General features: G+C 38.3%; 1 protein-coding gene across 2 annotated transcripts in view; it reads left to right on the top strand.

Annotated features, from left to right (window-relative positions):
• The window catches only part of MAP3K5 (mitogen-activated protein kinase kinase kinase 5), a 198,912-nt gene that overhangs the window by 105,954 nt on the left and 65,449 nt on the right, over positions 1-27,509 (top strand). For both annotated transcript variants that reach the window (XM_004673883.2, XM_012722711.1), the window contains exons 8-11: positions 5,710-5,822; positions 10,334-10,493; positions 13,124-13,277; positions 20,020-20,127. In XM_004673883.2, the coding sequence (XP_004673940.1) occupies positions 5,710-5,822; positions 10,334-10,493; positions 13,124-13,277; positions 20,020-20,127 (535 nt within the window). The remainder of the gene's footprint in view (positions 1-5,709; positions 5,823-10,333; positions 10,494-13,123; positions 13,278-20,019; positions 20,128-27,509) is intronic.

Genomic DNA, 27,509 nt, shown 5'->3' with positions numbered 1-27,509 from the left:
CGGAAGCGGCTTTTGATTTTCAGTGCTGTGCTTTAACTCGCTGCGCCACCAGGGAGGGCCTGTCCATGATGTTTTAATGGATCCATTTTATTGAATAGATTAACCATTACTGACTTTTTCTCCTGCCACTGTATACTGAATCTCTTTGATCCTTTCCTTCTCCCTTCATCCTCCAACCTTCCAGACTTTACAGATTAACCATAGTTGATAATGACTATTCCCTTTGTATTGAATGTTTAGATTTCTGCTTATTTTACTATCATTTTCTTATTTCTAAATCCTTACTATTCTTTGTAGCCTTATAAATTTAAACCTCTGGCTCTCCCTCTACATCCCCTTCAGAACTTTCCTGAAAATATCTCCTTCCATTTCATAGCCTTTTTGAAATGTTTTTTTGCATTTTGATAGGGGCACATTGGCAATTATTGGAGGGGTAAATGTAAATGGATCATCAATATGGAGCTCTTCACTTTCCAGAACAATCAAATACATGAAATCATGAACTATGTCTTGGTATTGCTATCAATTAATAAAGAAAAAGTGATGAGAATAGTTTATTCTTTATTTGGACATAAGTGCAGTGTAAAAGCCTTTCTCTGACAGTGCTTTTGGGAATCTGGATTGGCAAGAACCTGCTGGTAAGCAATTTGGTATTATGAACCAAGTGCCTTGAAATAATTTATGTTCTTTAACTCAGTTGTGTTCTTGGAAACTCTCTGAAAGAAATCATTGATTACACTAGTTAAAATAAAAAAGAAGAAGAAGAAGAAAACCAAAAACTTAAAGGAAAAAACCTAAATGCCCAAAATTTGGGGCCTATGTGATTGAATAATAGTCTTTCATCTGATGGAAGAGTTTTAAAATTCTTTTTGATGGTAAATTATCTATAGAGTAAAAGTTAGCATTTTAGCTCTTTTAAATAATATAATTCCCTGGCATTAAGTACATTCACATTGTTGCCATCACCACTAGCCAATCATAATTCTCATCATCTTGCAAAATTCAAACTCTCTACCTGTCAAGCCACTTCCGATTCTCCACTCCTGCTGTGGCGTGGCAGCCACCATTATACTTTCTGTCTCTAAGAATATGACTGTTCTACATACTTTGTACAAGTGGGAATTAGTGTTATTTTTCCTTTTTTGTAGCAGACTGTTGTGAACATTGATATATAAATGTCTTTTTAAGTTTCCTAGTTTTCCGATTTTTTGGCTGTCTACCCAGAAGAAAATTGAGTTTTAAAAAAGTAGCACAATTTTCAGAGGAAGAATGTGAATAGTAAAAGGGGTTCTTTTATTTTCTTCCTGATTTTTCTGTTTTAATAGGGATTATGTACAAACTAGTTGGTTGAATTAAAGAGAGCCTGTCATCTCCAGATCAAATCAACAGAATGATTTGTCACTCCTTTTTCCTCATGTTGTTCTGCTTTGTTTCTGAATATTTTTATGAATGATAATTTCAGAAATATCCCTAGAGATGTAAACACCATGAAATTCTAATTTAATTACTTGCATGTCTCACAGGAAGAGTCCAACTGATATATCACAAAGAAGGAAAAGTGACAGCTAAATAGAAAGAATTTGACTTGAGCTCATTTTCTCTTTTAATGGAGAGTGGCTGCATGCTCTTTAGCTAAAGATAATCAATTCAGGAATATTTCCTTTACTATTGATTTTTTTAACATTTCAATGCAAATGCAAAAAGAGAACCAAGTTGTTGTTATAAAGACTTCACCACTCCATCAAGTACTTACCTCTATTAGAACCAGTTTGAATAAGATGATAAATACAATGCTATTATTCTGAGAAAATCCCATACTACTTTTCACAGGGGCTGGACCAGTCTGCTGTTTGATAGAGCAATCCCATTCTTAAATATCTACCCAAATAATGAAAAGACAATAATTTCAAAGAATATCTGTGCTCCTCTGTACAATGCAGCACTATTTACAAGAGTCAAAGTATGGAAACAACCTAAGGGCCCAATGACAGACAGATGAGTAGATTTAGAAGATTGAGTTTATCTACAATTTTCTTAGTATAAACCTGAGGGTAACTCATTCTAATTTTAGCTCATTTGAAAACATCTTTCTTACAACTTTTTTTTAAAAATCATTTTAAAGATTTCATTATGGTGTCTTCTGGGTTACCAATTTGTATTGCAAAGTCAACAGTTGATTTTATTGCTCTTTTGAAGGAAATGCATCTTTTCCCTCTGGCCAATTTTAAGATTTTCCTGTGTTTTTAGTTTCAAAACATTTAGTCTGCGATTATTTTATTCTACTTGAGACTTGCTGAGTTTTCTGAATCTGTGGTTATATTTTCCATCAGTTTTGGAATTTTTTGGCTAGTAAGTTTCAGATGTTTCTTATAACCCATATTGTCCCTCTTCCTTTTCTGGAGCTATAGTCACGTAGTGCTAAACCATTCAACTAAATCCTTCTTGTTCTTGTGTTTTGTTGTTACTTTACCCTCTTTATTCCCCTCTCTGTCAGTTTAAATATTTTTCATTTACCAATTTTTAGTTCATCAAGTTGTCTTATACTCTGGTTCACTGTTAAACCCAGACAATAAATCCTTATTTTCAGGTATTTCATATTTTAGTTTGATTATTTGATTTTATTTATTTGAATCAAATCAGTTTTTTAGATTTTGACTCTTAAATAGTATACCTTTTCATCCATTTGCCCATCTTTTTCTTACTTTCTTTACTGTATTTGTAATTTTTGTTTTAAAGTCAGGTCTGTATATACCAGCAGCTGAAGTATTTGTGAGTCAGCATCTCTTACCTGTTTTTGCTCTCTTGTTTATGATCTCATTAACAAGACACATAAATCTCTGGTGACAGAAATTTCACTCTGCTGTCTCAGCCTCACCTCCTCCCACTGCCTCCTGTACCACCGGCATTCAACTGCTGCCCTGACTACATGTTTGGGGTGACTGCTGGCTTCACTCTGCCATGCCAACCCACATAACTATCAGGAAATCCACTAGTTTCTCTTTTCCTGGTAGAGTTTCAAATAGGTAGAGTTTCTCTGCTTATGCCAAGTCCAAGCTTAATCTTTTATGATCACAATCAGCAAATGCCTCACTAATTGATAAAAGCAATTTCGCTTACATTGGAAGGATGTTTTCCTCTCTGGGGTTATATTTCATTGCTTTGTCGTGATGGCAGCGCTTCTGTGGAGCTCCAATGTCCATAAAAATGTTTTGGTTTTGTATTCTTTCCCCCTGGTGGTTGTAGCAGAAGCAATGGCTTCCAAGTAGACTACTGTGTCTTTCTTAGAAACAAGCATTGAGTATTTGTCTACTACTGAAATAACTATATTGTTTTTGAACATTTGGAATGCATTTCATTCTATGTTGTACTCTGTAATGTTATTGGAAACTTAAGTACCTCTTGTTACATATCCTCATAACTAAATTTCTGATTGCATGTTTAATGTTTTTTCTTAGTATAAATTTGTAGATGTGTAATTGCATCAGCAGATATGAATAGTTGGGTCTTTTTTAAGGTTTTATAATTTTGATAGGTATTGGTAAATTTCTGCCAAGAAGTGTTGTACTGATTTGCTTTTACAATATATGAGAATTCTCTCTTCTTGTGGGTGGCATATTAATAATTTATGGCAGGATTTTATTTCCTTTGTGATAGATCTGCTTGTTATTTTAATCCCCAGAAAATGTTGACTTTTCCTCCACACAACATATTGTCATGGAGTGCTTTGAGTCCTACAAAAATATCAATTATTCATTTTACTGGTATTTATATCTTGGTTAAAATAGAAACATAAAATATTTATGGTAACAGAAAAATAGATATGCAACTTTCCATTGTGGCTGGTTTGGGCACATAAGAAGTGTTCAGTTCCATACTGACTGACTGATTTGAGTGTGTTCCTTTTTGCATATTCTTAATACCTTCAAGAGAAATATTTCATGTTCTTTGGTTTCAGGGAAGATGAAAGAATATAGTTGTTGAAAAAATTTCATCATTTAATGTACATTAGTAGGAAGGAAATGTACTATTTCCTCTACACTCTTTCTTATTGGGACCTCCTACGTGCCGTTGAATAAACACAAAGACCTTTAGAAATTATGAGCCTAGAAGATATAAATCTTGTCTGTCCTTGTTATGACTGGCTTTGAACATCAGGAGTCTGGGGTAGATTTTAGAATAGGGAAACACCTGTACATTAAGAGTGATAAAAATACTTTTAAATCACCAACAATGATACAGTTGGAAATTTTTTGTTTCCTTATTCCACACACGTAACTATTTAAGCCAAGTCGTTAAGATTAGTATTTATCTGACTTCTGTTTCTAATCAGGAACCTGTGTTCTATTTAAAAAGTAAGATCCTTAAAAGGGGCACGTGATCCTCATTATTCCGAAAAACATTTTTTGTTTTTTTGAAGAATAACATAAGTTTAAGTCATAAAAAATTTCAAGCATGTATAACAGCAAAAATACACTGTGCTGTTCACCAGTGTGCCTGCTACTCTTTGCTGTGCCTCTTACCCCATTAACGATTTAAAGAAGAATGTCTTTACTATGGAATTGTAATGTATTTCTCCCTACTTAATCTTTTTTTGTCTCATCAGATGATCATTCAGTACTTAGTATTTATATTTTCTTCTGATTTTTTTTAAGTAAAGTCTTCATTTTTCATATTGGTCTCAGGCAGTTTCTACTGGTTACGGGGGCAATTGTTTTAAATATCCTCTTCTTCATGACCCCAAGAGAAATATTGTTGAATTTTCTCATGTATTAAATGATGTTATGTGAGGAAATCCTTGAACGAGTTCCAGGAAGTGTTACCTTAAAAATGCAATTAGTGTGCAAACACACGTCTTTTCAAAAGGTGAAGTGTTTTCAAAGGTTGATACTCATGACATGCACATACAGAAAAGAGCTCTTATTCTCTTTGACCCAAAATTAGTATGTGCAGATGTGTCTTTTCTTAATTTCTTAGTACAATTAGCATTCAGCATTTTATTTCTATATCCATTTGGAACCAGTTTCAGTATGTTACCCAAATGAGCCTCATTGCTTTGTATACTTTTTTTTTTTAAGATTTATTTATTTATTCGTACAGAATTGGGGTACAGGCCAGAGATGTGGAGGGTGAGAGGATTCACCAGAGACAGAGCGGGGAGCAGAACAGGCAGATCGACGAAGTACACTGCTGAGGGGAGCAGCGGATGGGTCAGGAGAGGTCTGCCACGCCATGTGGTCACCTCCGGGGCAGGAGGGGATCGAGCTCATGCGGAAGTGGCTTAAGCTTCTTAGTGCTGTGCTTTAACCCACTGCGCCACCAGGGAGGGCCGCTTTGTATACTTTTAAGGCTTTTTAAAAGCCACGATCAAAAATATGTGCAGTTTTTTCATTTTTTAATTCTTCAGTTTATATATCTTCTCTCTCTCCCCTCTCCTGATAGACTGTTAAGAGATGCTTTTGTGGAAGACTAAAGCTTTCTTAGCCACACCTACCTTAGTAGGGTGAGTTAAGTGGAGAATGCTGTGAAGCTGAGGGTGAGAACATGCAGCTACTTAAGCATTAAATCCTAATAGCACATCAGATTCTGGAGTAAAGGCCAGTGGAATATTTTTATTCGCTCAGGCATTGGAGTTATGCAAACAGAAGCTATTGCACACTCAGGGTTTCAAGATTGAGAAAGTAAACGTGTACATTTGCTTTTTCTTTATAGGTTCAAAAAGGCATTTGAATCTGAGCCAACACTACAGTCAGGAATTAATTACGCTGTCCTCCTGCTGGCAGCTGGGCACCAGTTTGAATCTTCCTTTGAGCTCCGGAAAGTTGGTAATTACAGTTTGGGAATTTACATGGAAATTAAGTAATTGTGTCCAACTTGGTGCAAAGCAAAAGAAACACCGATAGCCTTTTTGTTTTCTATCTCATTTAAATTAAAAAATAATTATATCCTTGTTTAGCCTGACATACTTTAGTGCAGAATCCTGACACTGAAAAGTAAGAGCTTCTAACTTATTTTACTTGTTTTTAAGAAACCCCTGGTTACTATTTATTATTCCAGCTTAAACTGATATTTGCAATATGGACTCTGCATTCAACCTCCAACTCCACCTCCCTGGTGGTGCAAATGGTTAAGTCTCAGCACCATGAAACTATCCACAGCCATTGCATCATGAGCTGACCCACATGGCACAGCAGACCTCTCCTGTCTCTCCCGTGGCTCCCCTCAGCAGTATATTTCAGTAGATCTGCCTGTTCTGCTCCCGGCTCTCTCTCTACTGAATCTTTCCACTGCTCCCCAGAGGGCATGTACACCGTATCTCTGACCTATACCCCTGTTCTTGTATGAATAAAAAAATAAATAAAAATTATAGGTTGGGGTCTCCAACAGTAAAGACGATGTAATAAAAGAACCATGAACTAGAATTGGGACAAACCACTCTTTGAATCTCATTTTCAGGAAACAATAAAAATAAAAATTTTATTACTGAATATAAATGTCCAGGAGTCTATAAAGATAACAAAGAAGACAAAATCAAAAGAAAAATAAAATCCACCACCAATCAGAGAGCATCAGAGGTGATCAATTTCTTACAAAATTGAAAATTTTAGGGAGGAAATTAACTATGTTCCCTTCTTTTTAAGAGGTACTATAATTTATCCACTTGCTGGGGTAAAGTTCTTAGTGAATGCTACATATTAAGTGTATTGTGCTTCAGGAAGATCTATTTTTCAAGCAAATTCAAGCTAATAAAGTAGATGAGATGCTAAAACTGATATTGACAGTGATGTTGATATAATGATTCTAGCAAGGATCATCAATTAAAATTAAAATCATTAAGTGAGACCTAGTTGTTTTTCATTTACTTACCATATTTACATGGTGCCAAAGCTTAATCACAGATGTTTTGTTAGTCACTAAGGAACAAATGTGCCCACACAATTATTTGTAAATATTCCCTACTGGGATCCAGATGTCAGTGATCCAGCTAGCATTCCTGATGGTGAGAAGACTCAACCTTACCTCCCTTTGTTAGACATGAGTAAGTAACAGCTCCTGTGACATATTCTCCCCAAAATGTTTAACCCAAATCTTCAGCTCTAATGTTTAGTTAGCAAGAATCACAGTGGCTAGGGACCACTGCATGCCAACCCTACAAAGCACTTTTAGGTCCACAGTGTAAGGACTTGCTAGACAGCCCTGCTGGTCTCTTCAAAAGATCGACGTCCTGGGCAAAATGTGTGTGTGGATTGGTTAGATTAAAAGAACTAGTTTAGAGGACCCTCCCTTGTGGCACCACGGACTAAAGCACAGCTCTGTGAAGCTATTGCAGTCACTGCAGCTCGAGTTTGATCCCCGGCCCCAGAGGTGACCCATATGCCATGGCAGACCTCTCCTGACCTGCTCGCAGCTCCCCTCAGCAGTGTACTTCATCTGTCTGCCTGTTCTGCTCCCTGCTCTGTTTCTGGAGAATCCTCTCACCCACCACTCTTCTGGTCTGTACTCCAGTTCTATATTCATAAATAAATAAATCTTTTTAAAAAGTAAAGACATAGTTTAGAGACATAAGAAACCAGTGCAATTCCTAATCCTTGGTTGAATTTGCTGGGGGGAAAGACACTTGAGGAACAACTAAGAAATGTACATCAGGATGAGATATTACATGAGGGAAGTATTTTTGTTAGGTGCAGTAATAGAATAGAATAGTATTCCCTTTCTTTCTCTCTCTCTCTCTCTCTCTCTCTCTCTCTTTCTCTCTCTCTCTCCCTCCCTCTCTCTTCCTACCCTCCTTTCTCTTTCGTCCTCCATATCTACTCCCCTAAAAGAATAGAAGAGCAAGTACATGTTAGGACATAAGATCTGTTCCATATTTAGGATTACCTCCATATGGTAATCTCGAAAGCAACATTATACTTGGTTCCAGGCTGCAACATTTCTAAAACTTTAAATCCATAGGGCTCAATTATTAAAATGTGATTGTTTATGTACAATGATAATTGTAGGAAATATTCATTTAAAAATTAATATTATTTTAACTGAGATGGAAAAATGCACCAAAATATGTAAAAATAAACAAATATAATAATTTTTAAAATGAATATTTTAATATTACTATTAAACACTTCCATAGTCCCTATTTCAGAGTTTAACATTTTGATTTCCTCCTAAACCAGTTCTGGATCATTTTTCTCCAAGTCTGACCCCGTAAGGGAATGTTCATTTGCCACTCAGGTTGACAGGTTCTCAGGTTTTCAGTGTCTCATTTTCACTGCGTTTTCTTCTTCCTTTATAGTTGTCATGTTTTTCATTATGTCCTGATAGGAGGGTGTGGCTCTCGTTACTTCCCTATTAACTTACCACAACATATCTATGACCTAATACATGACTAAAAAACAACAGAAAGGTTCTTAAAGTTATTTTGTTTTGTTAAGATATAATTGTCAGGAATTATATGCTTGTAACTCTCAGGAATATAAAATGGACACACTGTTGTTTACAGTGAGAGGCTATATCTAATTCAAAGAACACTAAATAAGCTAATATAATCAGAGAACTTAACAAAGAAATACTAGTAGAGGTTTTCCGGATTTGATTAAAAATATCCAAATGGGGGTTCTCCCTGGTGCAGCAGGTTAAAACACCGAATTATGCTGCTCTCCAAAGCACCAGTTCAATCCCCAGCCAGGGAGGTGACCCACATGGTACAGCAGATCTCTCCTGACTCACCTGCTCCTCTCCGCAGCAGTGTATTTCAGTGGATCTGCCTGTTCTGTTCCCCATTCTGTCTCTGATGAATCCTCTCACCCTCACACCTCTGGCCTATACCCCAGTCCTGTAAGCATAAATAAATAAATCTTTAAAAATAAAAAATAACCAAATAGGTCTAACAGGTCATAAATCTTAGGGATGGTTTAACTGGACAGATGTTATTTGTATCTTTACTGAAACCTACAAGTAGACCCAGGCCTCTGGAACTTCCCTTGGGTCCTCCTGGTTGATGAACAGAAGGAGTGGCCACTATGGGATACCTGGGACCCAAAGTCACTGGTCCCCAGGGTCCCTGGGCTGTCCTCTCAAGCTCCCCAGAACATCTAGTCCCCATTCCCAGGGTGAGGTCCTGGGAGAGGGACAGCACGGCTGTAGTGGACCCACCTGGGCAGGAAGGGGCAGTCCCCTCATGAGTGAGCCAGCCCATGGCTAGGGGAAGAGCCCTCCATGTAAACAGATAGACTTCTCTAAGCCTAAGGTTTTATTAAACAGTAATAATAGCTGAATTAGCTACAGTATGTCCCCTACACAGCCCTAGAGTCACCTTCTGTGCACATATGGCAGTGAAATAGCATGTCCCACCTTTTTAACTTATTCCCAAAACTTATATTTTTTCCTGACTGTTCAGTGTGGTGGCTGTTAGTGGCACTAAACAATTCTCTGGGAATATATTCTTTTTTAAACAAATACTTACAAGTGCAAAAGATGTATATATAAGGCAGTGAAAAGGAAGAAACAAGACAATTGCAAAGATCAAAGTTGGAGGCTTTATATGTTCCAATTTCAAGTCTTGTAACAAAACCGTTATCAGGACAATGTTATCTGTTACTTTTCTTACTTAACTTTATAATAACTGTCATGCATATAAAATAACTGTCATGTTTTACTCTTGAAGTACATATACTGCAACATTTGTGTTTCAGCTGAATTTAAGCCTATTTCTTTTTTAATTATCTAAAGTATCTGCAATATAATAATGGGGGAGGTTATATAATAAGGTATTTATTGTGAAACAGCTTTTAATTTTTGCATATACAAAAATACATAAAAATTCTGAAATGCTAATATCAAAGAAAGTCACAGTGGCTATTATCTTTAGGTTTTCAAATTAAAGGGAAATTTTTACTTTCTTCTGTGTCCCTTTTTAATTAATCAGACTTATTTTTTTTAAAAGATTTATTTATTTATTCATACAGAACTGGGGTACAGTTCTGGAGATGTGGAGGGTGAGAGGATTCACGAGAGACAGAGTGAGGAGCAGAGCAGGCAGATCAATGAAGTACACTGCTGAGGGGAGCAGCGGGCGGGTCAGGAGAGGTCTGCCTCGCCATGTGGATCACCTCTGGGGCAGGCGGGGATCGAACTCATGCAGAAGTGGCTTAAGCTTCTTAGTGCTGTGCTTTAACCCGCTGTGCCACCAGGGAGGGCCTCAGACTTATTTTTTTATGGAAATTTAACAGTGTTATTTTAATGTGAAATGAGGGTTGAAAAGCTAATTTTAAATTTTAATGAAAAAGTCAGCTCTGCCTGCTATGTATTTGTAACATTGTACTTCCTGTCCATCTTCTAGGGGTGAAGCTAAGTAGCCTTCTTGGGAAAAAGGGAAACTTGGAGAAGCTCCAGAGCTACTGGGAAGTTGGCTTTTTTCTGGGGGCCAGTGTTCTGGCCAATGACCACATGAGAGTCATTCAAGCATCTGAAAAGCTTTTTAAACTGAAGACACCTGCATGGTAATAATAAACGGCTGTATGTTTGTACAGTTTAGTGAACACATCTATCACTTGTTTCCAAATGTTTGTAATTATTAAACTGACAAGTAGATATTTTATCATTTTATCTACAAATAGAATAGTGTGCAGACTCGACAGGGAATAGTAGTATCCATAAATAAACTGTGTTAAATATAAGTCCTGCTGACTTTGGACTTAGGTGATACACGCTGAGCACTGGCTGAAGCTTTCATTGACCAGCCACTTGCTTCACTGGGCGGCGCTACTGACCAGAATCAAGCTGGTCTCACATTTTAGACCTTCAGTTCCACTCAGCAGAGCCACAAGTTTTTGTCTCAGCCTCCCAGAGCCTCTCAGGCCTCTGGTCCAAATGCATACCCACTGTCTCCTTTGCCACCCTCTGTGGAATTCTTGTTCTTGAGCTTCACTTCTTTTGACTTGAGGTTTGACTGACATGTTGGGTATTTCTCAGATATGTGTGTTTTTCTAATTTCAATCTCTTCTTGGAATGCGCCCCAGACTCATCATTAAGTAATGGGAGAATGAAAACACAATTCCGTCAGCATTTTAAACTACTTTGGAATACAGTGCTGATTTAACCCCCACCACCTAGAAAGGGCAGCCATCCGCCTTTGTAAGTCACGCCGTGATTTTGTGAAAGATTCAGAGCAGCTCAGAGTGCAAAGCACTGACTTGTTTTTATTGACCCTGCCCAGATCAATCTGTCAGTGACAACAAAGATTTAATTTGGGTTCTTTATGGGATTATAATCTAGACAACATGGCAAAGCCATGTCAGCAGTCTGATGTGGGGGGAAATGCAGGACTTACATAATCTATAGGTAAACTAAATAATTACATAACCTATAGATAAGCTAAATAATTATTTAAAAGGGAGAAAGGAAAAAGTGCAAGGAAGGGTTCCTGCCGTCAGCGCAGTGAAGCGTGTCCTCTCACACACTGAGGTCCAGTGGCGTGCGTCCACCTCCAGGAGTGGGCCCCTTCGTCTCTGCAAATTCCCCAAATTCCCAGTGTTTGATGTAATTTTACTGAGGGTGTTGGGCACAATTGTAAATCCAAGTGACCAAGCGCACAGACGCCGTAGATGTGCCTAAGTTATAGTCCCAGTGGCCTCCTGATTCCATTTTGCGTATTCCCTTGATCAGTTTTAATTCCTTGATTTCTTAGTTACCTACACGGTTTCATCAGAGGAACCATGGAGATCACTGCAGTACACCTCTTGGCTTCCTGATCACATTGCTTGTTTAGCAAATCCTGTCCAGTATCACCTGACTGATCTTTCTAAAATGACTCGCTGGTTCTTCCCTACTCCAATGAAATCTTCAAATCAGTACAGCTTAATGGGCCCTCACAGCCTAGGGGTAAAAGCCACCTCTTTTGCCTGGCAGGCAACGCTACGTACCTTAGTCATTCCAGCCTTAGTTCTTGTCAGCTCTGTGATTTACTCTTCTCTATTCATATCTCACATGCCACACAGTGGCTTCTAGTGTCTACCCTAGCACGTGCAGAGAATGCCCTAGCTAGTGCTCTATCCATCTCTCCATCTGGGAAACACCCCTGAATCACGTCTGCTCGTAAATCAGACTCTGCCTTTCAACCCTTCCCCACACCCAGATAGAACATCATGGATCTTGTTGCATATAACACATCAATGTGTACTTTTCATCCTCTGGATACATCTTTATGTTTTCTGGGATTTGTTATGTTTTCTTAAGCTATCTTTCTATTAGGATTGACTGTACGACTTAACAATCTCTCCGCTTAGTGATAGCTCCACCGATATTTATTTCATGGGTTATAATACCCTTAGCACTGTGAACAAATTGACACCAGCACTGTTCTGTCAGTACATTGTCCCTACAGGCATTCTGCAGGGACATGAAGTTTAAACAAATAGATGCAGTACTACATGCAGCCACTTTTGCTGTTTCTTTATGATGAACATTCTGATGGGAGAAGAGGAGATGAAGTGTAGGTACAAAGAGCTTTGTCCTAGCTTTCTATGAACAGGAAAACAGACATCATTCTATTTAAAGTAGTAACAACCACAAAACAGTGCCTTACATTCCATTAATTTATTGTGACCTTCCATGGTGATGGTTTACAAAGTACTTGCCCCCATTTCCTTGTATAATCATCTTGCTTTTCATTTTTTCCTATCGTTTTCTTTGCGGCTTCATCTGTCCTATCAGATTTGAGGATATTTGTAAAATATGTAAACTGAGTTGCTTCAGAGCAAAATAATGTTCTTAGGCAGAGTCTATTTAGAAAAACTTTCTCCTGGAGGTATATTTAAAAACAAATGCTTTAGACATGTCCTTGAATCAAATATAGACGTTACTATAAAGTCATGTTTCAAGTGGATCTATCCTTCATTCCTTGAAGCCTCAGATTTTTCATCTTTCAAATGGATACAACAGCCTGTGTTATTGAATTTTGGTGGGACTTAAAGGGTGATGTGTGAAAGTGCAGGATCTAGTGTAGTGAACAAGATTCAGTGACTCCGAATGTGTACTTGATGTCATATTTAAACAAGTGCATGGGAACAGGCAGTTCTAGCCTTGTCTGTGTATATTTTATTTTATTTATACTGTGTATTTTTAATTTTAGGTACCTCAAATCTATTGTGGAGACAATTTTGATATACAAGCATTTTGTGAAGCTGACTGCAGACCAACCTATGGTCAAACAGGAGCTTGTGGATTTCTGGATGGACTTCCTGGTCGAGGCCACCAAGACAGATGTTACTGTGGTTAGGTTTCCAGTGAGTGTCCTTCCTTTGACTTATCTCTGAGTACATTTCTATTTGGTTTCTTTTACTCAAAGAGCATCTTTCATCGTGTTATAGTCATAGTAATGTGCTGATTTCATGCCCTAAAAAGATGGTCTTCTGGTTAATATATTTTCTGCCAATGAGTTTGCTTTAGCTTACTTTGTAAAATAACTTCTCAAAATCAGAACAAAGGAGATCCATTTCTGCTTCTGCCATGGAAATTGGGTGTTTTTCTTCTCTTTCTTTCTTTCTTTCTTTTTTTTTTTTTTTGATAAGCTGTAAAGTGTACTTTTCTCAAAACAAGACTGTCTCTTAATTTAATTTATTCAGTAAGTCAGTATATGTCTTCAGACCAGACAGATGGGTGCATTTTGATTCATGCATCAGTTTGTGGATAGTGTCATCAATAGCATCACCATTATGGTGGTGAAAACTTTAGTTATTAGTTATTGTTATTCTGTCTCTACTGCTTGCAGACCGTGTAGGTCAGAATGAGATTTAGTCTCCTCACCCACTGTTGCAATGCTTTAGGTCGTGGAACAATGGTTTTTAGGTTCTGGGTGCAATTCATTTGGACCAGTCTCTATAAGAATACACACACACACTTTTAAATATACTTCACTTGTTGAAGCTGGTGCCATCTGTATCCTGATAGTGATCAGAATACCATGCAAAGCAGTGTAGCTCTGGCATTTAATTCAAGAATTACTGGCAACTCAACTTTGCACAAATCTCTTCCCACATTCTAAAATCATGCCATAATTCTCTCAAGGTTCTCTAATCTCAGTCTTCCATCCTTAGAACTGGTGACAATTCTCAATTCCTTGTTTTCTAGGTCTTGTAGATAGGATCATCTGTTTTATTTAAATAAATTCATTTGCTGGCATTAACATGCTATCTTTACTCTTGTTTCTACATGAAACCTTGAGTTCAGCAGGATCTTTAGTTGAAAAGCCTCTTAAACTAAACACTTCACTTTATTTTCTAGCTTGGATAATGTGTAGCCTAGTAAAATACTTATCACAGAATGAGCTGGCAGCTGCCTTTAGCTGGCGCTCTGTGTGGAATAAATATGCTGGTGAAATAAGACACAGCACAGAACTGAAGCAGTTAATTGGACATTGACTTGATTAACTGGAAAACTGGCTATGAAAAGATATCATTTATATTGGCTATTTTGAATTCATTTAAATTCATTTATGATTTGCATTATGCTGTCATAATGCAAGTAAATAAATATGAAAAAAATCAGAGCATATTGAGAGAGATTAGAACAGCATAGGTATATATTCCAGGTTAAAGAGGCTTTACTGTGCAAGAAAAAAAAAACTATTAATCCCTAATAGCAAATATTTAGCCATTTGATTTCACTTCAAAATCCAATTTTTTTTTTTAAGATTTATTTGTTCATACAGAACTGGGGTACAGGCCAAAGGCTCAAGGGCAGCAAGAGGCCCCACCAGAGACAGAGTGGGGAGCAGAACAGGAAGATCTACGAAGTACACTGCTGAGGGGAGCAGCGGGCAGGCCAGGAGAGGTCTACCACGCCATGTGGTCACCTCCGGGGCAGGCGGTAATCGAACTCAGGTGGAAGTGGCCTTAACTTCTCAGTGCCATGCTTCAACCCGCTGCGCCACCAGGGAGAGCCCAAAATTCAAATTTTTATTTAGTAAAATACACCATAAATGTGGCAAATGCTAGACAGAATATTTGATATAAATGCTATGAAATTATCAGTTTGCCAAATATCAAAAAAAAAAAAATACCCTTACAAACTGGTAATTGAAAAAAAAAATGGGCAAAACACTTGAAAAATAATTGACTTCCCTAGATAGTCAAGAAAATGTAAGTTAATATGAGTTCAGTCTTTTGCACACTTAATAAAAATTTGTGTTTTATAACTCCTTGACAAAGTTGTAGGGTCATGGCATTTTTAGAGATTGTGACTGTGCCTGGGAATGGCTACATCTTCTGGAACATCATCTCAGTAGCAGGGCAAGGGCATTGTATAAGGCACCATGGGAACCTCAGCTTTATTTGTAATACTTCCCTTATTTGAAAGAAGTTCTAAAGCAGAGATGACAGCCTATTAATACAGTATATTAATACTAGGCATATAGTTGCTAGATTATTCTATATACTTTAATTTTTAAAGGAACATTAAGAAAGTAACCTCACGGTATCTAGTAAAACTGAAATATATATATATGCAGCCAACAATCCGATTTATAGGAATGATTTTATTCTCCAGAAACACCACCAGTGTTTATTGGCACCTTTGTATAGAAGAAAACACTAACAATCAGTGTTTACTCATGAGGGAATGATTCAGCTTATAATAGCATAGTCACCTTAGAATATCATGCAACCACTAATAAAATTGCATGAGATCTATAGTTATCATCTTGCAAACACATTTATGCCATATTGTTTCTTTTCCAAGCAATCCATTTCCTTCTTAGAATTTGTGACCTTTTTTTTGTGGGTATCTTTTTGTGAGAATGAGTGTTTTCCTACTCATCTCTAAATATTACTCCACAGTCAGCATCCATAGCTAGGGTAAAAAGTCGTTATCTTGTGGTTTGCTGTGAAGCAGAATGCAGTATTGTACAGCATTCTAGCTCTTCTTAGTCTAGAAGAAGGAAGTTGGGTTTCTTATCTAGTTTCTTCATTTTGTGTTAATTCCAGAAAACCTAACTACTCTAATTCAAATATAAATCTACCAAGAAGTTTTAAATTCAGTGGCGGTTGCTTTCAGATCATCCTTTTGGAATGTTTTCTTATATTTAAATGTTTGATTGAGAAAGGCTAAAATAAAAAAACAAACTAGAAAAGGGTTGCTTTAAAAAAAATAACAAAAACAACACAGAGGATTAAACAAAATCTCAGTATAGATGATAGTATTGTGGAAAAATGATACCAAGGTTTTGATGAAGAATTGCAACCATTGCTAGTTCTGGTCCCTTGAATAGCAAAGGAGGGGACCTAACTCACACTGAAGTGTCTGCGGCCAGCTTGTAGTGCTGGTCCTAACCCGTTGCAACACCAGAGAGGACCAGAACCCGCTTTTCTATACCCCTGTGTGTCCTTCCTTGCATTTCAGAATGATATCCAGAGAACATAGGCTCAAGAAGTTTTTATACGCAGAATGATGAACAGTGACGCAGTGCTTGCTAAAGAAGAGCTAAGACACATATTTGCCTTCTCCATTAAGAGCGCAGAAATCCTCCCTGAGATGCTGGAGACCTCCTGGCTCTAGCATGGAGGTTGCAAAAATCTTTTCTCATGAGGAAAATTCGGCCTACAGTTCATCTTATTTGGACTGCACAATGTCTTGTTTTATATTCATTTTATAATTACAATTGAATTTTCCCATGGGGCAAAACAGTTCCACGTTCAAAAAATAAAAAAAAAAAAAAAAAAAAAAACAGTAAAAGGCACATAGGAAAAATCTCCCACCACAGTCCCACATCTCTCCAGGAAACCATTATTACTGTGCCTTACATATTTTCCCATAGTTTCTTTGTATGTGAATTCAACAGATAGAGAGTCCAGACAATTCAGTGAATTTAGACCTAGTCTGCGTGATTTCTGTCCCATTCTGCCTTTCGCTGGCTGTATGCCCCTGAGCAAGTTACTTAACTTTGCTATGAATTTGAAGGTAGCTGAATATGAGGGGCAGGGTTTTGTAGAAGGAGGGGGCCTCAGAGTGAATCCCAGCATGCTGCGTGGATATTTCCCTTCACTCCAGAGCAGTTCCCAGGTAGTAAGAGCAGGGGGTGGGCATGTCATGAGTAATCACAACGGTAGGTCCCAGTAGTTGACTAAAATTGGGTTTTGGTTGCAGTCTGAGTGGCTTAAATTCCCTTGCTATTCATATCTGGATCAGAAGTATCAGAGAGCAACTTTTGGAAAGCTGAGAGCTAAACAGAAATTTCAGGTCTTAAACAATACAAGGATAAGATGTGGGCTTTGGGTCCAGCTAAGTGACAAGGTTTACATTTTTCTAGAGCAAATGAAAATCTTTTTTTATATAAACTCTTATTACTTGCCAGTTGGCATTTTAATGAACTTCATTTTTCAGTTGAAATATTCTACTGTTTCATCCATTTTGTCTAGCCTTTCCTCTATTTTCTTAAAATAGCAATGTTCTTTAAATGTTTCTTTAAATATTGAACACTGCAAGCATGGATTGCAGTGGGACATTTAGTTGGGACAAAGAAAACTCATGTCCTTAGGAGTAAGGACAGAACTAAAATAGACCCATCCTGACCATAGACCAAAGCCTGAGTAAAATGAAGCCTTGATAGGATCAAAGCGGATGAAGATGTAAAATGGCTAATTGGGCAGACCCAGAGGTTCTTCCCCATATTGGAGTAGCAGTAAGGACTTCAGATAATGAACATTGCTATTTAAAGAAAAGAGAGGAAAAGATAAGACAAAATGGATGAAGCCAGTAGAATATTTCAGCTGAAAAGTAAAGTTTATTAAAATGCCAGGTGGCGTTCCTATAAAAATAGTTTCATTTGCTCTAGAAAAATTAAAGGGATTGGCAAATTTGTGATTGTATTTCTCAAATGCAACAATCTACTGTCCCCATTCACTACCTGCTGTCACTTTAGATGGTGATTAGAGTTCTCATCCATCTGATTCACTCATTTACCTGTTCCAGCAGGCCCATACCCAGAAGCCAGGGAATTTGCCACCAGGCTACACCCACATAGAGAAAAGCAGGCTTCTCAAACTTGTGGGCTGTCGGTCACAAACTTAGACAAGTTTGTCCTAGGGTAGCTTCATACATGACTCATCTTTGTTGAAATCTGCAGTAGGTCTTGATTAGGGTAGTAAAGTTACCCTTCTTTAAGAGTAACTGTAACTGAAACCAGAATGACTTAGAAGACAATAGATAGGATTACTTCCATTCTTCTCAGCACCGAATTCATTCTCATTCAGGAAACAGCTAGCATACTGAGCAAAAGAAAGCAAATGGAAGTTTCTTTGGGAAATTACTTGAATGGTCCTATCATTTATTATTATTTGAGTTCTATTTGATTTATTCCTTTTCTTCATTTCTCTTCTGTGTACATCTTCTTCCCTTCCCACTTTGGAAAGTAGGAGACGATCAAACCATCATCCCATACCAAGTGAGAAGCAGAGGAGTATGGGCTTAGCAGCCACTAATTGCTCAAGTCTGTGACTCTAGTTGATATCACACCTCATAGGTTATATTCATTGCTGACTTCCTTCCTGACTCAGATATACGAAGTTAATGGTTAATGGTAATGTTGCTCAAAATAAAAGACTGGAAACTAAAAGCAAGGATGTGTATACTTTCAAGTGAGTTTTAGCTAACTGGTTCTCTTTAATTTGCCTCCTTTTCCTTGTCCTTTCACAATCTCTCTGGGCCCTCCATAAGGCATGCCACAAATTCCTTACATTTTTGTCATTTAAAGGACAGGCCAAAGGGCTCCACAACCATCAGACAATGGTAACTGCAGTGGATCTGAAAGGAACACAAAGTTCAGATTTTATCTATTAGAAATATTTGGGAGAACTATTTAAGACAAGATAACCTGGTGCTGTGACTTGGTGTTCTTTGGGGAAGCTCACCTTTTCTTCCCAATTATTCATTTTAATTTTACAAACTCTGGAGACTCAAGAGCTCTGTTTCTATAAGTTTAGATCAAAAACTGATTTTCACTATCAATCAGCACTTAACTCTCTCTTGGTTGGAATTTAGACTTGATTCACCTGGCATGTTCCTGCATCAGAATATATTTCTGTGAGGGCTCTTTTACTATATATTTATGGTACATTACTTTTATAGTTACAACCTGACCAAAATTCTGTAAGCTTCTTCCTACTCTAGTAAGCTTTGCTTTTCTAAGTTTAACTTCATTTTCTCTGCTTTTACTTGAATAAGTTTACTGTCACTGTAAGTTAAGCATAAAATAAATACATTGGGTATAATAAATGGCAAAGAGTGAGTTTCTAACCCCCTTTCTTGCTCAGACTGCAATTTAGGTGCTAAGGCATCATGAATGTATAATTGTTGGTTGGTTAAATGGGGCCTTCTGAAAGGATTTGTTTTTCCTCCTCCACTTTTGTTTGGTAAACTTCCTTGATACAAAATTACTTTTAAAAAGCAATTTTTGGGACCCTCCCTGGTGGCCCAGCGGGTTAAGGCACAGCACTGGGAAGTTAAAGCCACTTCCACATGCCTTAGATCCCTGCCATCCCTGGAGGTGACCACATGGCGGCAGACCTCTCCTGACCCGCCCCTGCCTGCTGTTCCCCTCAGCAGTGTACTTAGTCAATCTGCCTGTTCTGCTCCCCACTCCGCCTCTGGTGGATCCTGTCACTGCCTCTGCACCTCTGGCCTGTACCCCAGTTCTGTATGCATAAATAAATAAAATCTTAAAAAAAAAAAAGTATTCTACTAGTAGATACCCTGAAGATAGCCAAACCAATTTATGGACTTCAAAAATATATTTTCAGTTTCTTAGTCAAGAAAGGTGCTGTACTATTGGAACTTCTGATTATTATGTAATACCATAAAATGCTCAAAGAATTCTTAAGAATGGCAACAGCCAGAAGTGCAAATGCCTTTACTCCTGTAATGTATCCATAGCATCACCCCATAATCTGCCATAGGAGTATTATGCTGTTATACCTGCAATCGATGATTTGAAATTTAAATCACTAACTCATTTATTTGTCTTATGTTTTCAAGGTATTAATATTAGAACCAACCAAAATCTATCAGCCTTCATACTTGTCTATCAACAATGAAGTTGAGGAAAAGACAATATCTATTTGGCATGTGCTTCCTGATGACAAGGTAAATTGTGCAGTTAATAAGACACAGGCACTGATAGTGAGGGGCCTACCACTCTGTCTGCATTTACCTTTTCCAGCAAATATCGCCATCAGTTAGGAAGAGAATGTATTTATCTTGTCAGAGTTACACTCTGCAGTATAAACTTCATTAAATTTGAATTAAGAATTTCACTCGTTTAATTAAATATAATTGAACAATTTGGATTTTTATTGTAGATGGCATAACCATCCAAAATGCACTCAACATTGCAATATTTCTCTGTTTGTAAATTCATACTGCAAATTAAATTATGTGCCAAAGAGCCAATACTTAAAATATGTGATTTAAAAGATACATATCTTAATTCCAGGAAGCCTGTCAGAATAATGCCACTTCTGGCATTACCCTGGTATGATCCTACTTATTACTACACCGAGCTGCTTATTTAAAAAGCTGCTAAATCTTGGATTAGCCACTGGCTCAGAGTGATGGACTCAAGCTGCGAGCATGTGCTGCCCCTGGCTTTCAGAAGGATTTTCAGTGTCCTTTCCACTTGGGGCAGGAATGTGGATACCCCTTTCCACTTCTGTATTTCATCAGTTTAATGCAGGTGTAAAGCATCCAGCACTGGAAAAAAAAAAAAAAAATGAAGCTTTCCAGACTTGAGTCTTTAAGATAAACAACAGAGTGAGAGAAGTCATTTGCCAAGTAGTTGTGGTGATGCTGTCTTTTTTCCTTGGCATTTTTTTCCTAGATAGCCTTATAATTTTCCTTGAATATCATCCACATGAACAAGGTATCAATAAATATTAACTGGGTACATCTTCTGGGTCTGGTACTCCCAGGCACTATATTAGTCGCCAGAGAAATATGTACAAAATCGGATGTGTGTCCATCTGGTGCTTACCTGACACTTAGGGAGGCAGATATACAAAATATACACATATATTAAATGATGAGATAGGAAGAGTGAAGCAGAGAAAGTAATCAAAGTAAATTTGGGATTAGGAGTTGCAGTTTTTTTAAAAAATGTGGACATTTGTGTTAATAGACCCGGGTTCCCACACTGCCACTGTCCTGGAGCAGCCAGCTCCTTCAGGCTGCAGTGTTCTCACCTGCAGAATGGGGTCATACTAATAGCCACTTCAAAAGCTTGTAAAAACTCAATATGAAATAATACAGGTAGTGTATTCACAGAACTTTGCACCTAATAAATGCTCAGTGTATTTTAATGGTGATAAGAAAATCACAGCAGTACACACTTGCAGACTAAATGCTAACTAACCCTGACCCCAGAATTTAACCATGGTTAGATCTTTAGATGGCATGGCAGCAATCATCTGGAAGGCGGTTGGTGTCATATTAGGGCACAGGGATGTTGTGATTTGTAGTAAGAAATAGTATTTGGTCTTCAACCCTATTTCTCACTGAGTTTCTAAACCCTTAGAATTTTCTAAGTGCTGAGAGCTTCTAAGGTGTCTTTTGCTACAGCAATGAGGTGATTTGGGGGACACACCTAAGGATGGGGGCTGGTTGGCTGGGGGCTCTACAGGTAATTAGAGGGTTGGAACTTTCAGTCCCACCCTCTGACTTCTGGGAAAAGGGAAAGCAGCTGGAGGTTGAATCCATCATCAATGGCTATGATTTAATTAATCCTGCCTCTGTAATGAAGCCTCTGGAAAAACCACAAGGGGTAGGACACTGTGAGCCTTGGCTTTATATCTTGTCTTTTGCACTGCTTCTATCTGCCTGTTCCTGAATTACATACTTTTATTAAAAAACTGGCAATTTAGTCAGTAAAATGTTTCCGTGAGTAGTGTAAGATGCTCCAGCAAATTCATCAGCCTCAAGGAGGGGTTGAAGCCTCTAGTCTGCAGCCAACCTGGCGTGACTCCAAGTGGAATTAGCCAGAGTCAAAATTCAGAATAAATAATATCACTGTGGTGAACGGAAAACCTCAGTTTTCCCCCTCGCGTGTGTTTCCTTTCACACAAGACACTTAGCTTCTAACACTTCTGGTGTGTTGTAGTTCTTTACAATTTAACACAATTTAACACAATTATGACACTACCCACTGATGGCATCACATCCCACAGGTTGAGGGCCCTGTCACATGAGAGAGCTCTCCTCTCCCTCGCCTCTCCCCATTTTGGCAGCCAGTTGAAAGCCAGGTTTCCGCCTGTGCTTCTAACCAAGATGCTGTAGATCAGAGACTTCAGGGATCCCCTTCTGGGGTTTAAATTTTAACAGTGATAATAAAATCACAGCAGTACACACTTGTGAAAAAATGCTAACTAACCCTGACCCCAGAATTTAGCCATGGTTAGTTCTTTAGATGGCATGGCAGCAATCATCTGGAAGGCGCTAGATGTCGTATTAGGGCACAGGGATGTTGTGATTTGTAGTAAGAAATATGAGCAGCTCACAGAATTTAAGGAAACATGTTTACTAGTTTGACAGAGGTGACAAAGGATTCAGATGAATAGTGAGATCAAGAAATACATAGGGCAAACTATGTGAGGATTTTACATACAGAAGCTTTGTCCCTGTGGAGTTGAGGTGATTCACCCTTTTGCTTTCATGTTTCCCAACCTGGAAGTGTTCTGAACCCCCTACTAGTAGGATTGCATGGCAACTTTACAAGATGTGGGCTCAATTATTAACTCAATTCCCAGCCCATTTCCCCTCTCTGCAAAATTGGGAAGAGGGGCGAGCAGGGCTGAAGACTCCAAACTTACCATCATGGTTTGTTCTGTGGTGAACAGTCCCTATGGAGAAGCCCACCTGGAATTGCCTCAGTAAAATGAAAAATAGCCCTAGTAATGGAGCCCAAGTAGAAAATTTAGGATGGAGGCATCACAAGTCCAGAAACTGGAGGTGGGCGTAGGGATGATTAACTAGTCATTCAGTCAGCTGTAGAAAAGAAAAATCTGCAGGTGCCCACTATGATAGCAAGTATCAGACTGCTATAGGAAGTGTCTAGAGAAAAGCCCAGAGACTGACATGGAGATAGAGGGTCATTATGGAGAATCACCAGTCAGCCTCTGATCACACCCTAGGAGAAATTAATTTAACAATAGATGAAAAGTCCACAAGGGAATGAATTCCAAAAGAAGACTATATAAGAGCAAGGTCTGCATTGGCAAGAGGCAGCTCTCCTGCCCACCTGTGACTATGCAGGTGCCTCTCTTTTTCTTTCTCCTCTTTTCTAATAAACCTGTCCTTTCAAAATGTAACCTCTATCTGCCTGTGTCTGTGCAAATGTCTTTGTCTTTTGGGTAAACTTGCCATTGAAAGGAGAACTATGGTGAAGCTTTGCTCAGAGTTAACCCAGAGACCCTGTTATCTGAACCAAACATCTCTCCAGAACGACATCAGCTAGCTCTGTTGGCACTTAGAAATTTACAAGAAGCTCTGCATCAGGGATGGTGCAGTGACAGCTATTAGAACAAGAAATGTTCCTAGTGCTCCTGTCAACTAGGCTATTACAAGGATTTCAGGAGCTCTGTCCCAGGCACCAAGAGTGGAGACCAATGTATATATGTTGTTAGCATTGTCTCAGAATACACACTATTTTATTTACATTATTTTATTTGCTATAAATTCTGATTAAAGATTTGTTTTTCATACCCTCCCTCATAACCCACTCACTTTTTTAAACACGTATTAAAAAAAGTCATAAAAAAAGGAAAGTTGCCTATCCCTCACCTTGAATTGAGAGCGAAATTAATTGGGGATCTTTTAAACTTTTCAAAGAAAAGGCTAGTGTTTGCTAATTTTCTTACATAAGATACAGTTAGGTCAGTCTGTAACAAGTCTTTAAAAAAAAAAACCATTTCCTTTGGCTTTTTTGTACATTTACATTATTTTAAAGTGTACCCATACCTGTTCTCCAAGCAGAATTGGAGTAGTTATTCAGTTGAAATTACAAAAACTAAAAGAAGTTAGGAGACATGCACAGTATTGTCTAGGACAGCAGATTTTCAGAGGCTTGTTTGAAAAGAGAAAGGTTATCCAAGGACACTTGGAAGCAGAATGGGGCTGAAGGAATTAGCGATTAGCAAGGCCCGGAGATTGAGTGGAGAGCCAGAAGTTTGTGGAAGACAGAAAAAGCATGGAAAGTAAGCCAGAGACTTTTGGAAAATGAGCATCATTTCCAGCTAGTTGTCATTATTTCCCCTTTACTGAGGTTGTTAGTTCAAGAAAGTTAGCCTTTCATTGATTCTTTTATGAGAATACAATTGTAGAGTTTTTTTTTCTTAATATTATGCTAAGAAGTAAATGCATTGTGATAGAAACAAGTGCATTAAGGTTTGCAAATTTAGGCTGTGAATTGAATTGTCCAACTTCCTTTTTTTTTTTACCATCTTTTAATCAAAAGAATTACTTATGCATCAGTCCCAGTCCTTGTTGTCTTTCTGTAGTGTTGAAAATTCTTTTTGTTCAAAATTCAAGCTTTGTAAATCAATCACTTTCCATTTTGAATTTATGTGAATTGCTTTGTGAATCCTAGTTCTAGACATAATACATTCATTACCACTGTCATTTATTGTGTTTATTTGTTGAGATAGAAGTTAGACAGTTGGAATGTAGGCAAGCAATAAAAATAACTTGTCACATTAGTTCAAAGCAACTGTCATAATTATAATTAATGAACAGATAATCAACAGGTTTAATAGGTCTTCTGTCAACAGGAAATGGATTGTTTTTGTCAAAAAATGTTTTGAATTTTTTCCTAAAAGAACAACAGACTGTGTTGCTTTTCAATTATCATATTTGTTTCTTTACTCACTTCCTCTCAGTGTTTTTTTTTTCTAAAATGTAGATGAACAGTTATATGAATTAGGATGTACCTTATTTTGCAATTTTCAAAACTTAAAGATCATTGTGCCAATTCGCAAGAGTTCAGAGAGACTTTCTCTACCTACAGGGGCAAAATTAATTGAAATTTTAATATTTCAACCATTGTTCTTTTGGTCAACAGATCATTGCTGTGTAAAGGAAGTTAGTACTTTATAAAAGACTTGTGTATGTGAAAGAAGAACCTAGGTTGAGGAAAAGACACTTTTTTGCAAGATAGTTTGAGTGGCTGTTCTTTAGAATTCTTCGCCTTTTGGGTTTGAAGTTGACACACTTGCTGGTCTCTCAGCAAAAGTGGGCAACAGCAGAGTCCAGGTGGAGAGTAAGTCTTGCCCCTTCCCACCCCAGTTCCTCACCTCAGCTCCAGTCAGTGACCATTCAGAGGAGTCCCAGGAGACTTAGTAGGGGAGTATGTGTACCCCGGTTCTAAAGTTTAATGATGAGATAATCTCACCCATTAAGGAAGCTTTTTTCTCTGAAGCTCCCATCAATAGTGACCCACCTCCCCATCTTGGAGGTGGGTCATTCTGGAGTGGTGATTTCAGTGACTGAGCAGTGACAGAAGTCTCAATTGACTTTTGGTTTTTCTCCCATGGTTTGAAATACCACCTTCAAGCATCATATCACACAGGAGCTTCTGAAGATCAGGCCTTCTCCTTTGTTACCAAAGTTATGCCATATGCCCATGCCTAGCCAGGCACCAGCAAGGGAAATGGGCTTTCCATGGCCAAATGAGACCAACCAGCCTCACCATTCCTAATATTACTACCTGAACCTCAACAAAACTCTTTTGTTAGCAAAAGAAGTGAGGACATGACTCTTGCCTAGGGAACCAACAATGTCTGTGACATAATTCTTGCCCCTTTGCTCAGCATTAACTCCTAGTCCTTATTCTTGTCCTAGCAAAGGCATAGAGACTGAGGCTAAGCAGTTTCTACAGAATAATAATTGTGATGATTGCATTAGTCTCAGTGTTGGTTTGAGACTTTAGAGCTAATAATCATCACTCCAACTTGGCCAAGGCAAGCCCCAGGAGATGTTTACATTTGTTGGCTCTGTAGCTCACTAGTGCCTCCATGTGGTACATGGAGATGGGACAAAAGATACCTTCTTCCAGGTCACTCCACCTTGGGCCCTGGGCTCTGACATCACTTGTAGATGTAGAACTTACTTGTAGCCTCTCAGGAATCTGATGTGCTGGAAATGCTCTACTCCTTTCCTACAAAATCAACCCAATTAGTCTGGGAAATCTCTCCTTCGCTGCTCCCAGACAGGGTTGATGGAAGATACAGCTTTGCCAGTGTCATCCTGGTGTTTGCGAGATGCTGTGTTGAGCTGCAGGTCTGCACACTGCCCTACAAGCTCTGTACTCAGGCACCAGCTCCTGATCTGGGCATGCCCTTAAAAAGCAGCTGGGGGAGGGGGACCCTCCATGGTGACACAGCGGGTTAAAGCACAGCACTAAGAAGCTAAAGCCACTTCCGGGAGAGTTCGATCCCCGCCTGCCCTGGAGGAGATCCACAAGGCGTGGCAGACCGCTCTTGACCCTCCCGCTGTTCCCCTCAGCAGTGTACTTCGTCATCAGCCTGTTCTGCTCCCCACTCTGTCTCCGGTGAATCCTCTCACCGCCCCTGCATTTATGGCCTGAACCCCAGTTCAGTATACATAAATAAATAAATCTTAAAAAAAAAGAAAGAAAAAGGCAGCTCAGTCAGCGGAGCCCAGTGGATTTAGAAGCAACTTCCCAAATTTCCAGCTGAAGTGGCAGGCTGCTGCTTTGACTCCCACTGTAATCTGGTTAAGACAGCTACATCCTATGCAAGACCTGTATGGTCTCCCCCTTCACTCGGCTTCTGACACATTTTCTCTGTATTAGTTTGAGTATTGTCCCCAAGACCTGACTGATGCGCCTTGAAACTAATGTTTTAGTAGGTCTACTTCAAACTTGAGAGGATCTATTATACTTTTAACTTTCTTGGTCCTAGCAAAGGTGCTGTAAATGTAGATTGTAATTTTGCTAAATGAACATTCAGATGGAGAATTCTAGCCACCTCAGTGTCACAGGTTTCTTTATGACTTTTTCACAAGCCTAGTCAAAGCCTCAACTTTCTGGCAGTACTTTAAATGGATGGCTTAGAACTTATTTTTCTGATTGTTTTATATTTACAGAGTTGAATGGCCGTGTAAATTGACTACTGTACAGTATACTTGCTAATCTGTAACACATATATCAAGTACTTTATATTCATAAAAATATTTTATATTCATATTCTGGGTTGTCAAGATACATTTTTGTAGGGAATATAATCCATTGTGTATTTAATTTAGAGACACACAAGTTAAATACTAGTTTTTAAATAATGAAATATTTTTCAATAAATAAATTCCCACATTTTTTAGCTACCATGAAAATCATCCACATTTTCATGTGATAATTTTTTTTTTTTTAAGATTTATTTTATTTGTACATACAGAACTGGGGTACAGGCCAGAGGCTCAGGGGCAGTGAGAGGCTTCACCAGAGACAGAGTGGGGAGCAGAAC

Source organism: Condylura cristata, unplaced genomic scaffold (genome assembly GCF_000260355.1).
Source record: "Condylura cristata isolate star-nosed mole 26May11 unplaced genomic scaffold, ConCri1.0 scaffold00001, whole genome shotgun sequence".
NCBI lineage: Eukaryota > Metazoa > Chordata > Mammalia > Eulipotyphla > Talpidae > Condylura > Condylura cristata.
Note: the sequence above shows the minus strand (reverse complement) of the source record. Positions and strands in the feature narration are given on the sequence as shown.